The sequence below is a fragment of the Acartia tonsa genome, chromosome 4, assembly GCF_053477335.1.
Source record: "Acartia tonsa isolate MP-2025a chromosome 4, ASM5347733v1, whole genome shotgun sequence".
Classification (NCBI taxonomy): domain Eukaryota; kingdom Metazoa; phylum Arthropoda; class Copepoda; order Calanoida; family Acartiidae; genus Acartia; species Acartia tonsa.
In genome coordinates, this window is record NC_137263.1 from 37,982,341 (window position 1) to 37,997,253 (window position 14,913).

Here is a 14,913-nt window from a genome sequence, read left to right on the forward strand (position 1 = left end):
AGTCTAAAAGGTATACTTGACAGCGATGTAATGTAAGACATTAGTCTTTAAAATGATTAAAATTTATTCGTGTTAAAAATAACATAAATACAGCTAATGCCAACAATGGTATAAACCATATGTACATATACAAAATATACAAACAAGGGTTACCAACTATTGTTAGTAAAACCTTATATACATATATACGAGTAATGTAACCAAAGAAATTAATACGATATGTAAATACTAATTGTACTTATAAATTTTTATATAAAATATTGTTTAAATTCAGGAAACAGTTATATTTAACAGAAATAGAAATAACTAATCAATCCATTATAGGTCTATCTGTAACGAAAAGAATTTCTAGAATATCCCAGGGATAAAATGATTAATAAAAAGATTATTAAACGTTCTTTTGTTTAGATTACCATAGCCAGGATACCCCAAGGAACCGGTTGGAGCACGCGCACTAACTCTTTTTAGGATCTACCATGGACCCGCCTGGAGATAACCTAGATGATCATGGAGTATTGGAGCCCTACCACCACCCTACCTTGGACGGATTGCGGTTGTGTTCCTGTCAATACCTTGATGCTATAGACGAGAACAACAACATTATCACCACACCAGAGTACGATGGATTCTCAGAGAACCTGTCCATCACCATCAGGAATTTCTTGTTAAATACAGCCCTGAATACCAGAGAAGATAGTAGAGTGGAGACCGATAGTGACATTAGCTCCAGCAGCACACTATCCCTCTCTACCAATGACCTCAACCAACTCTACTATGACCTGGAAAATCACTCAATCACCTTGGACGAGAATGGTAACGAGGTAGCACAAGTGGATGCCCTTGGCTACATATCTACCTCACCCCCAACCTCAACCTACACTTCGAAAGAGAGCATTTCACCACCTAGTTCATCATCAGAAGAAGCTGAACTATCCAGAACAACCAACGCAAAAACATTTATTGATGTGACAATGTTAGATAAAACTAAACCCCTCAAGAAAAGAATGTATTCTATTTGGGAGGTTTATCATCTTGTATACCCAGCTATGAAAATACGCAAAGCTTACTTTCTTAATGGAAAGCGTATTTAACTTAGCTTGGAATACATTTATAGTTTATTATATATGCCTATATACTGGGACTACTAAACTTTTTCTTTTTCTCTTTTTTCTTTTTTTACAACTTACCCCCATTGGAGATGCGATCCTCAATTTTCAAATTCTTTGAACGTACATATGAGACTTTTACAGAAATGCTTCGCATCCACAACTATCTATCTATGCTTGATATAAAGTCAACACTTTATAGAGCATATTATGAAGATTTAATTGACGCGTGCCCCGCAATTATCTAGTAGCACTCAGGGGCAAGACACAATTACTTTAGCTAGGCCCAAGGCATTATTTGTATCAATTTATGCATTCATAGGCCTATCTTTACCTATATGACACCATATATGGGTAACGCTAGTCTATTCATGGTAATCTGTATGTGATTTGCTAATAGTATATGTTTATTAAAGATATTATGTTTATAGTTAATGTAATCATATAAACAACCAGTACAAATATGTATGCCTACAACCATGCCTGATTTACGTCACATATTAACACACAGATATTTAATTGCACAGACAAACACTAAAATCCTGGTCCAGAGCTAATGTTATAGCATGTACCTCTTGAATTTATTCAGTTATTCATTAACTCTCCTACCATCAACTTCTCTTTCTGGCTTTAAAAGGTAATGACTTAGTTGTTTGGCATGCATTGTAGTTTAAATTTAGGCCCCTTAGTACTTAGCATGAATTGAGCTCAGGCCTTATGTTAGAACTCTAACACTTAGCACAATTCACTGCTTGGGACTTAGGGCACATTTCTGTCCTACTCTACTTATAATTTTAACACTTATCCTGTAAATATTTTCATACTTAACCTATGCACTTGTAATATAAATACACTTTATAAAAACATTTTCCTTCCTTAATACTAACTATACTTGTATAATTCCGATCGAATATCAAAACCAACCATTTATTCTTAGGTTAAAGCAACATAATACTTCGCGTGGGTCTTTTGTTGAGCTTCCACCAGCTCAACCAAATTCGTATTATACTTGTGGGAATAGAGGGTTAAGCATTCTAAACAAGCGAACCGACGATGAGAATGTCTATGTGTATTGCATTAAAAATAGGTTTTAGTAATACTCATAGAAGAGCGGTCTCCATACCTAAATATGGACAAACGCCCCATTCGCACACACATAATCATTACCAGAGTGTCCGTACGTCCATTTTAAACATGTTGATTTTTTTACTTTTTTAACTACAAATTTTTATGTGATCTAATAATCCGATTGATCTGATTTTTGGTATACTGATTCCTGGGACAACAAAGTACAATATTATAAGCGAAGCAACTCTATAATCAAGTCCTAAAAATGTAAGTATGTCCATAAACATTATTCTGTAACAAGCAGTTTTTCAACAACTTTACTTACAATTTTGCTTCGACATTTATACATTTATAATCTGATTATTCAGTTCTGACACTATACAAGTGTTAGTGTCCGTTTGTCCTACCGTTTCAGTGCTTATTTAAGGATTCAATAAAAAATATATCAAAGACCCAAAAAGATATGTTATTTAATGTGCATTTTATTCTTTCTAAAACCAATTTTTGTTGCTTGCAATGCCAACTATCTGGAATTGTTTCTCTGGTGATAGATAGTGAAAGGATTGCTAAACCTGACTTATAAAAGTAATTAGGATAAGAGGAGGATCATTGGATTTATATTTTTTTTATTTCTTGTCTGTACCAAAAATGATCTATTTCATTTTATATCATTTACTTAAATGAATAGTTTACTATGTGGTATAAATGTATTTTGTGTAATACATCTAAGACAGGAAGACCTTAACACTCTTTTAGTTTACTCTATGATTAGTAGAGAAAAATTACTCTTAGAGTTTACACAATGGTGATTCCTACTTAATAGCCATAACACTCTTTTATGTCACTCTGTGGATATGCTTTACTTGAATACAGGAAGGCCGTAATACTCTTTTATATTACTCTATGATCATACCTGAACAAAGGAAGGACAGAATACTCTTTTAAATTACTCAATGGTTTACCTGATACATGAAGGACATAATACTCTTTTAAATTACTTTATGGTTGTACCTGAATATACAGGAGGAACAAAATAATCTTTTAAATTACTCTATGGGTCATATATGAATAAAGGAAAGACAGAATATTTAACTTTTCTCTATGTCCATACATAAAATAGGACAGGTATAAAACTCCTTTATATTACTCTATGGTCATACCTGAATACCGGAAGGACAGAATACTCTTTTATATTACTCTAAGGTCATACGTATAGAAAGGAAGGATAAAAAAACTCTTTTATATTACTCTATGATCATACCTGAATACAGGAAGGACAGAATCCCGCGACAATGTTAATTACAAAGAATGGAAGCCAGCAAATGATAAAGACTCCCATTACTGTGCCTACAAATAGAACATAGGGTTAGTCATACACAAAGATATTTATCTCATACAATATATACATACAGGTCTTTTTATAGTTGCCCATAAAACGGGTTTTCCGTCCTTACGTGTAAGTGAGTTATGAAACCTGTAGAAAACAAATTATTATATCACACACAAACACATTAACAGCAAATCACATGATGCAAAAGAAATCAAAATATTACAAAATTTATTTTAACTAGCTACAAGTTTTATTTTATTAGAGTAGTATATGATAATCTGGTGTAAAATCCAAGTAATGATAAATCCATTTTTAAAACAATAAAAGTTTTTTTTTATCGTTTTAAAGATAGAACTGTAAAGAAAATAGACATAACGTACATTGATAAATATTTACCTAAAGTTTTGGCAGCTTTTGTTTCTCTGGCAAATCTTGTCAGCTTCTTAGAGATTGTTTTGTGTTTCTTCTCTTCATAGGAACCTGGCTGCTGAAATACAAAAATAAAACTTTTTTCTTCAATCTTCTTTCCCCAGTTAGGAGTGCGAAACCTAAATCATGTTTCTGAGAGGTAAGCAGGGATAAGGGATGAGAAACGTAAGAAAATATCATTCCAGGCCTATTTTCCAACTAGGCCTAAAAAACCAGTTTTGGGATGGTGCAGTAGTTAGAATTGAAAACAATCAACTAGATTGAAATAGCTAAATAAGTTCAAAGTAGATAAAGTATAGAATAAAATTCAGGTAGCTAGCCTTCTGTAAAAATAGAACTTTATATTACCCAATTTATAAATGGCTGGGAAAACGTACAAGTAGAAAGAAAGAGTATTCTTTAAAATCAATAATAGATTTATTGGAGAAAATAAACACAAAACCTTATTTTATTTTGTATGTTGACTGACATTCCAACGGTCAAAGTAAATTACATACTGGATGCTCAGAACAATAGGAAATTTTTTCCTGATACTGTCATCTCAAAAAATTTGAAAAATGGACCAAAAATACCAAAGATATTAGGAAATATGCATGAAAATAGCCAAAAACCTGATAAAAGTCAGTTTGATCACCATGGATGTTTATTTATTATTTTTTCAGAAGCAGACAATTTAATATTATTTCTTAAGTGCAGATGCCGCGGTTTTTATATAGCCAGCTGCCAATTGCCTTTTGGTTGATACAAAACAAGCCAATCCTTATTGGTTTAGAACGATAGCCAATTGGAAGTGGCTGCCAATGACCTCATTTAGTTATGAAGTGGTAAAAATTGCAGTATCCCTTTGAAAATAGGCCGGGACCTAGTTTATGGCCGGGTTTCCTATCCCTTATCCCTGGAGGAAAGATTTTGTTTCACTTTCCCAACTGTTTTCCAATTTTTTCTCAAATCTTGTTGAAAATTCAGAGAAATAAACACAGCTAATGATTGAAGAGGTTTTCTAACATTCATTCAACAAGGAAAAAAATTATTTGTAGGTAACGTAGTTCAAAAATATAAAAATGGTTTCCAAAATAACAACAAAATTTTCATTCAGAACATGCAAGTTTGGTGTCCTATAGGGCATTACATATAGACTGAGTTATACAAAGACTGATCAGCTAATCTTAACAAAACAGACGTCTATCTCGGACAACTGCGGAAAAAAATACATTTCCCCTAGAATTCTTCCAGAGCAAGTGGCTATCTCCGCAAACTACCTCTTATCCACAAAAAGACAAAATAACAAATAAATAAAAGAAAAACAAAAAACAAGGAAATGGGAAGGATTTTTGCTGTAGTAATAATATTCTGCTTTAAAATGTGCTAATTTTTACATTTGCAAAAATTATGTTACACCATAGATTTGTATATGATGTACAGTATTAATGGATATAGAATATACGTGGATATTGTGACAAGGGAATATTTGTCGTCAATTTAGGTTGCTAATATAGTTTTCATATATTGGTCAATAGGTTTCTCCATGGTTCAAGGAGGGGTTTGGGTAAAGTTTTAAAAGAGGGATGGAAGGTATCGATATATTAGCAAGCTGGGAGAAACTTGCATCAGGGTATGCGAGAATCTCCAACAATATCCACTTATTTTATATCCATTTGTACAGTGTTCATACTTTAGCTTCCAAACCACACCAAAACTTTAAAACCTTTCACTCACAATAGATAAAATATGTATAACATCATATTATTTGTTTTAAAAAAGATATAACTTTATTGTGAAACATAGCTACAAAATAAATGAAAGAATAGTTATCATGTTTATATAATTTAATCAAAATGTCGGACATACACAATAAATTTTATTCAATTATTTTAAAATTCTTAAATTTCAAACAATAGATTTATAACCCTAGATGGACTGTCAAACTCAATAATCCTTCTAATTTTAAATGAAATGATAACTGCCTTTTTCATACCAAAATTTATGCACGTTCTGGCCAATAATTTGGTCAGGTCGTTCATTTACTGTGTTCCTATTGGTACATAGTTATTTAGATCTACTAAATTTATTGGAAGATGATTAAAGTCCCTCCACAGATTATGACGTCATACGATAAAATAACCAATGAGAGGCCAGCGTAAATTTTCCCAATGGTCAATTACAGTGTACACTGGCCTCTCATTGGCTATTCTATCGTATGACGTCATAATCTGTGGATGGACTTTAATCATCTTCAAATTCAAACTAAACTGAAAAGATATGTTTAGTTTTTAAAATATTTTTTTTTGCATTCTGTCGTCTATGTAAGTTAGCGATATATACCAGGTCAAAAAAGGTTTTAAATTACTTTATAAGTCTCATATGCCCTTCAAGAGTACAAACATAATATTATCTTTTATTTTCATGAGAGCATAAACAATTTGGCGCAATCCCTGAAACCGAAGATGAATCACAGCTCAGAAACAAGACATAATATTATTTTTAACTTTTTAAACCTGACCCTGGGAGAACTATTGCATCAGGATCTCTTAATCCTAACTTAACCTAAAATTACTTACACTAAGCATGTAAAGAATGCATGGTTAAAAGTTTATTTATGACTGTTTTAGCGTCCATCAAAGGAAAACTGACCAGCTATACTAACAACTGAATTAATTCAAAAAAATATTTGTGGGCAACACATTGTAGTAAAGACGACCTTTTTAACAGGCTTTCAAATATTACTTTGGATTTATTTTGCATGTTAGCTATACCTTATTCGTGGTGACCGCCCTTAATTCATATACGTAATTTTTCTTAAGAATTACTAATCTAATAATTGATATAATTTAGTGGTATAAGTTTCATTAAGTGTTATTTACTAATTAAGTATCAAATATCCAACTATAAAAATAAAGATTCAGATATTAATCTGCATTTATCATTTGTTAACTTGAATACAGAGCAATGTTAGTGGAGGTGTTGTACTTCTCTGTGTATTCTAATATTACCTTATTAATTCTGATGTTCCTGTACTACTAGGAGGTGTTGCACTGCTCTGTGTATTCTAATATTACCTTATTAACTGATGTTCCTGTACTACTAGGAGGTGTTGCACTGCTCTGTGTATTCTAATATTACCTTATTAACTGATGTTCCTGTACTACTAGGAGGTGTGGTACTTCTCTGTGTATTCTAATATTACCTTATTAACTGATGTTCCTGTACTACTAGGAGGTGTTGTACTTCTCTGTGTATTCTAATATTACCTTATTAACTGATGTTCCTGTACTACTAGGAGGTGTGGTACTTCTCTGTGTATTCTAATATTACCTTATTAACTGATGTTCTTGTACTACTAGGAGGTGTTGTACTTCTCTGTGTATTCTAATATTACCCTATTAACTGATGTTCCTGTACTACTAGGAGGTGTTGTACTTCTCTGTGTATTCTAATATTACCTTATTAACTGATGTTCCTGTACTACTAGGAGGTGTTGTACTTCTCTGTGTATTCTAATATTACCTTATTAACTGATGTTCCTGTACTACTAGGAGGGGTTGTACTTCTCTGTTTATTTTAATATTACCTCATTAACTGATGTTCCTGTATTACTAGAAGGTGTTGTACTTCTCTGTGTATTCTAATATCACCTTAATAACTGATGTTCTTGTACTACTAGGAGGTGTTGTACTTCTCTGTGTATTCTAATATTACCTTATTAACTGATGTTCCTGTACTACTAGGAGGTGTGGTACTTCTCTGTGTATTCTAATATTACCTTATTAACTGATGTTCCTGTACTACTAGGAGGTGTTGTACTTCTCTGTGTATTCTAATATTACCTTATTAACTGATGTTCCTGTACTACTAGGAGGTGTGGTACTTCTCTGTGTATTCTAATATTACCTTATTAACTGATGTTCTTGTACTACTAGGAGGTGTTGTACTTCTCTGTGTATTCTAATATTACCTTATTAACTGATGTTCCTGTACTACTTGGAGGTGTTGTACTTCTCTGTGTATTCTAATATTACCTTATTAACTGATGTTCCTGTACTACTAGGAGGTGTTGTACTTCTCTGTGTATTCTAATATTACCTTATTAACTGATGTTCCTGTACTACTAGGAGGGGTTGTACTTCTCTGTTTATTTTAATATTACCTCATTAACTGATGTTCCTGTATTACTAGAAGGTGTTGTACTTCTCTGTGTATTCTAATATCACCTTAATAACTGATGTTCTTGTACTACTAGGAGGTGTTGTACTTCTCTGTGTATTCTAATATTACCTTATTAACTGATGTTCCTGTACTACTTGGAGGTGTTGTACTTCTCTGTGTATTCTAATATTACCTTATTAACTGATGTTCCTGTACTACTAGGAGGTGTTGTACTTCTCTGTGTATTCTAATATTACCTTATTAACTGATGTTCCTGTACTACTAGGAGGTGTTGTACTTCTCTGTGTATTCTAATATTACCCTATTAACTGATGTTCCTGTACTACTAGGAGGTGTGGTACTTCTCTGTGTATTCTAATATTACCTTATTAACTGATGTTCCTGTACTACTAGGAGGTGTTGTACTTCTCTGTGTATTCTAATATCACCTTAATAACTGATGTTCCTGTACTACTAGGAGGGGTTGTACTTCTCTGTTTATTTTAATATTACCTCATTAACTGATGTTCCTGTACTACTAGGAGGTGTTGTACTTCTCTGTTTATTTTATTATTACCTTATTAACTGATGTTCCTGTACTACTAGGAGGTGTTGTACTTCTCCCTCTGTGTATTCTCAAAGTCACCTCATTACTGCCTGGAAATTTAAATAAATTAGTTTAACTAGAATTAAAATAATTTCATTCTTTGTTAACACATAAATAGGTTATTATTATCCATAAACTTTTGTTACTTATGTACTTAGTACAGTGGATTTGGTCACTCTATTACTGGGCCTTTGCGTGTGAATATAAAACCTTACTACTTTAAGTTTTACATTGCACTAGGGGACATAAATATGTTTCGTTTGGTTCAGCAGTTTACAAGATCTTACTAAACACGCACACACATATAGCAAATTTAATGCAAAGTGTATAAAAATGTAATGAAGTGAAAATAATTTGGGGGCCAAGTAGTGTAATAAACACTTATATAAATCCCAAGCATAATTAAATAAGATTTATAGCGCGAAACAAACAAACTGGTCTATCTTTTAGGGTTAGGCAGCAGCCAAAAAGCCGCCACTTTAATTCCAACAACTACCCAGCAAAACTTAAAAAAAAAAGGTAGCATGCGAGTTCACCATCAATACCGTAGCAGAGTAGCATAAATTAAATGAGCGAGAGAGAGAGAGAGAGAGAGAGAGAGAGAGAGAGAGAGAGAGAGAGAGAGAGAGAAAGAGAGAGAGAGAGAGAGGGAGAGAGAGAGAGAGAGAGAGTTAGAGAGAGAGAGAGAGAGAGAGAGAGAGAGAGAAACATATCTTACTCTTTATTAAATTAAGCCGGCATGCTCGCATGCTACCTTTTGCTTGAAAGGACGATTTTTGTATTATTATTGCACGAGCATGATGGCGATTCCATGGCAAAATATCTTGCTGGGTAGCTTTATAACAAGAATGACAGCATCCATAAAGAGCGAAGCTCACTAAAATAATGGATTAACAGTTATCTAGAACAGATGTTCAGTGGTCATAAAATAAAAAGGAAAAGAAGATATGTGATTTATAAATTGAAAATTGTATAAACTCTTCTAAAAATTAATATTTTTAAAAATCCTATGAAGCTGGTAACAGTGTCCAAAAAAATTACAAAACATCGTAACATTTGTCTACTTTTTTTAGACACTCTTACAAGTTCAAATCCTTTAACATTTCCTAGGCTATAAAAAGAGTTTTGAGTCTAATACGATTACAACTCAGAAATTAAGGGGACTGATTATCTTACTGGTAACCAAAGTTACATAATTTTAAAACTAAAACTCAATGACTTTTTATCCATTCTTAATATGAATGTACATACATAAAAACCTTCATTTTCTAATCAGGAGTATTTATGATTTTTTATAATTTTGGGTGTCTGTACATCAATTTCTTGTAAATCGTCTTATCCATTAAGATCCCTGTTACAACAATAGTTTTTAATATAATAATAGCAAAATTGTTTATAGTTGGCATTTCCTTGTTTTTAGCGGCTGTCTATCCCTTGCATCTTTATTTCTTATCTTACTGCAACAATCTTAAACTGTAGACAGAACAGATTAACTTTAATTAAGCCACAGATACCTTGAATTACATGTGAAACAATAGCAACTCCAACACACACACAGGCATACTATTTGGACTCATGCCAAAATTAAACAAATTTATGAAGAAATAAAATCCACGGATTTGAGTTTAAAATTGGCACAGAGTCTCAACATAAACCATAAAAATAGATATTTGGATTATTTGTAATGGGGGAACAGGTTAGCCTTGACATAATATAATCATAATTAAATTAAATATTCAAATTTTAATTAAACAGGCATTAAACTTTATATTTACTTGTTTGTAAGGTAGATTAACATGGAATAAAAGGTTTTTGAGTTATTATCCATAAGAAGCAATGCACAAAAATATCATTTGTACAAGCGGACAACGCGACTGTTCAGTTGTTACAAAAAAGAAAATGAAAGAGGGAGAATATGCAAAAAATCATAGAGATTCACGAAACCTTTATTAAAAATAAGTTTTATGTTCTTTGAAGCATGACCGATAGACCGGCGGTCAAGTGAATTGTTTACTGGATGCTCATTGTTACAGGATATCTTCAACAAAAATTTCTGCTGTGTATCTTAAATTGCAGCAGAATTAATCACATTTTCTCCATAGCGTTATGGACAGACGGACAAATTAATAATAAAGTAGCTTTTTTACTCAAAAACAAACAACTTTATTAAAACTCGATGAAAGGCAAGTTGTAGTTGTTTGCAGAACTATCAGGTGTTTTAAGCTGGATGTAGGAGATTTTTAATGATATTTAAAATAAATATTGTGTGTTCAAGCCCCTCTAAATTACTTTTGTACACCCCTGGATGCATTCACAATCATATACATTTTCTTTCTATATGTTCTTGTTGATATAGTTCATGACAAAAGTTGTAATATACACACATTTCAGCATGGCTCCGAATCCGATTCCTTTCCGCTGGATTAAAACCGGTTATAAGATTTATTGAAATATGTGTCAAATCGAATTATAACAAACTAGCGGATACGCCCCTAGAGGCCTCTAGTGCCACTTTAAAAACACAGACAAACAGACATCCTGTTACTTTAGTATAAGGATTGTTGATGCTGCGCAAAATGGTACAAAAAAATGACGTCATACTATAAAGTTGTCCAATGAGAGGCCAGTATACATTGTAATTGACTAATGGTAAAATATATACTCGCCTCTCATTGGTTATTTTATCATATGACGTCAATTTTTTTGTACCATTTTGCGCAGCATCGGATTGTTTTAAAAAAAGAAAAAAAATAGGATTAATAATTTTTTTATATAAAGCAATTAGCCTCTTGGGGCCAACAAAACCGGAACTATACCCATAATATTTAATTTTCCTCTCCGCGGATAACTGTCTACAAAACGATGCAATATATATATTAAGCATATATGATATGCATTTTATAAGTTTATCCATGACTATCAAAACTCAACCTCAACCTTCTAGGCTGAACAGCAAAACTGCAATCAATAATAGGATAGGAGATGGGTTCGAATCTCATCACCGGTCATAACTTAAGATTTTTGAAAAGATTATTGCTTGTGTATTATAAGATTCGCGATATATATTATATAGGGAGTATATCCATGACTAAAGCAGGCTCAAATCACTACAGTATACAGTAAGGACTTCAATACACAGGTCGTGCTATTAATCAACAGTTAATTATCTGTATTACATTTCGCCGTGTAATCAATTCAGTCTACAATAGTGGTTATTTTCTTATCGCAGTCGCAGCCAGCCGCTATATCCTTAAAACACCTGCGGATAATTGTAGCTTTAAAAAAAAAGTTTATTTGCTGTTTTCTGCAAGGACAAAGTTTTAGCCATTCACTGCATAAACTTTTTTGTTCTCCCTTGCCTAAACCCATCCTCCTATTATTATCTTATAAATGGCCCTTCCACCACTTTCTCTAATTCAATTATCCACCTCCCCCCCCCCCTCACTAAATGCCTTCTATTTAAAATGCATGGATAATATTTGCAAAAAATTATATACACAATTTGTTGTTCAAGAAATAACCAAGCATTATTTTGTGGCAACGAATTTTTAAAAGAGTTAACTCTAAAGCATTTAATTCTAATTGAAAAAATTATCTTTTTTCACGAATAATAAAATAAAAAAATAAAATAACCAATTTTGTTAGCCTGGGTATTCGTGCTACCAAAACTGGTTTTAATCTTATAATTTTACATTATGATATCCACCTAACCTGTCTATAATTCGATGTGATTAATGTTCTTTTTTTTCTCATGTAATCATAAGGTGTAGATTTGAAAATAACTACCAAAAGGGGCTATTTTTTAAATTAAGGGTACTAAGAGAAATACTTTTAATTTTTTCTTTCCCATTTTATGTTAGTAAAATGTAAAAAGCTTTATCTAATTGAATTGAGTAATTTGACATATTTGTTCATTGGAATTTTTGAATATCACTATTCTGGTGAGCAAAATCTAAACAGCTGAAAGAGGGTCGACTTTGGAAGGTGAAATGTGACAAAGATTGATTTACAAATGAGAAAAAAGATAACAAGAACATTTTCAAGACAAAAATAAAAAAAAGTAATGGAGATGTTTGAGTATTATTTAAAAAACCTTAAAATTACTTAAATATGGATAATAATATGTTCTTGTTGCCTTTTAAACTTAAACTATAAGGTATGCGACAGAAAAACAAAACTTTTTAGTAGCGAAGCTACTCTATAATTCACTTTGTCCGTCCGTCCGTCAGTCCGTCAGTCCGTAACGCTATGGGGGAAATGGGATTTACTCAGCTCCTATAAAAGATAGAATGCTGAAATTTTTTGACAACATTCCCATTATTAAGGAGCACAATTGACTATTAAACATCATTGGCGGTCGGACCGATTTTTAGCAGGTTTTAGGCTATTTTTATATTTTTCACATTTTTCTCCATATCTACAGTGTTTATGGTCCGATTTTCAAAATTTTTTCAGTTACAGATATCAAAATTAAATTTCCCGTCGTTCAAAGATACAACCATGAAGGCCAGACTGCCTTTTTTTTGCAGGTTTTAGGCTATTTTTTATATTTTTCACATTTTTCTCCATATCTTCAGTGTTTATGGTCCAATTAATATTTTTTCAGTTATAGATATCAAAATTAAATTTCCCGTCTTTTAAAGAAAACAACTATGATGGCCAGACTGCCTTTTAAGCAGGTTTTAGGCTGTTTTTTATATTTTTAACATTTTTCTCCATATCTTCAGTGTTTATAGTCCGATTTTCAAATTTTTTTTAGTTATAGATATCAAAATTAAATTTCCCATCTTTTAAAGAACATAACCATGACGGCCAGACTGCTTTTTTGGTAGGTTTTAGGCTATTTTTATATATTTAACACTTTTCTTCATATCTTCAGTGTATATGGTCTGATTTTCCAAATTTTTTAAGTTAAGGATTTCAAAATTAAATTTTTTTTTGTTTTAAGAAAACAACCATGGCGGCCAGACTGCCTTTTATGAGATTTTTGGCTATTTTTATATGTTTTACATATTTCCCCATTTTGATCCAATTTTCAAACTTTTATGGGATATCAGTATCAAAATAATTTTTCCCATTGTTATGAGCATCTTTAATATAATTTACTTTGACCATCGTCATCATACAAAATAAAACAAGGTTTCATGTTTATTTTATCCAATAAATCTATTCTTGATTTTAGTAAAAACCTTTTAAATCTACTTGTACGTATTCCCATCTACGATTTTTTGTGCTTCGCTACTTATGGATGTTGTCATCCTTGTTACATATTTAACTTGAATAAAGCAAAAAGAGATAAAGAATCTAATCTGGATTTAGAATAAAAATATTATCTTATTTTGCGGCAGAGAAAATAATCATTTGTCACTGTTTTCTCTGTCTCTAACAAATATATGAATTTAAATTTGTATACTGAATGTAATCCAAGGATAAGGTAGCCGCAGTTTGCTACACTACCACTTATTGAGAAATAAATTGAAAATCAGATGGTTGGGTAGTTTTTTACTTTGTATTAGGTTAGGCTAGGTTATGTTAGGTATAGATTAGCTCTGCGGGATTTGGACACCTCAGGTTTAGCTCATGCAGGTTTAAGGTTTTGCAATAAGAAATAAAACAATCAACCCCCCCCCTATGATTTTAATTTATTCCAAAAAAAAGAGAGATGAGCGTTCAACATGCACTTACCGCATGGTTTCATAGTTTCTCCAAACTGCAACTTTCAATTAATAAAATCAGCGGTGCTATGTTAATAATTTCTATAATGCTAAATTATATGGATGTGCCTAAAACCAAATAAAATAGCCTGAATCCATACAAGGCCCTTCATGAAAATCTACTGTTTTAGGGGATAGCAGTATCTTACCAACAACGGTACAACTATAAACCTTATTACATTAGATAATAAAATATCACCAGATCCAGCATTATAAAATACATTACATTATAATTGATGCAATCCATCTTTTAAGAAGCATAGCATCAGAGTTTTAAATTTTGTACTTTCAAGTTGTATTAAATTTGACTATTTCTGCAAAAAAAAAGTTGCAGCATTTTGTGGCTGCCAAGCCCTAGATAATCCACAAGAGAGAAGATACGACTAAAGCATTAATAATGCATAACAAGCTAACTAAAGCTCCATCTGTTAAAAATATTTTATACCTTAATAAATAATTAACGATAATGAATTATATTAATTTATGAATATACAAGCAGCTGTGCCCCTTACATCT

General features: G+C 32.0%; 1 protein-coding gene across 1 annotated transcript in view; it reads right to left on the reverse strand.

Annotated features, from left to right (window-relative positions):
- LOC145317074 (uncharacterized) overlaps positions 1-14,913 on the reverse strand; it is a 99,949-nt gene that overhangs the window by 48,261 nt on the left and 36,775 nt on the right. Inside the window, exons 10-12 of the mRNA XM_080157962.1 lie at positions 8,654-8,733; positions 3,901-3,991; positions 3,436-3,521 (exon numbers count right to left, since the gene is read on the reverse strand). Coding sequence (XP_080014088.1) covers positions 3,436-3,521; positions 3,901-3,991; positions 8,654-8,733 — 257 coding nt within the window. The remainder of the gene's footprint in view (positions 1-3,435; positions 3,522-3,900; positions 3,992-8,653; positions 8,734-14,913) is intronic.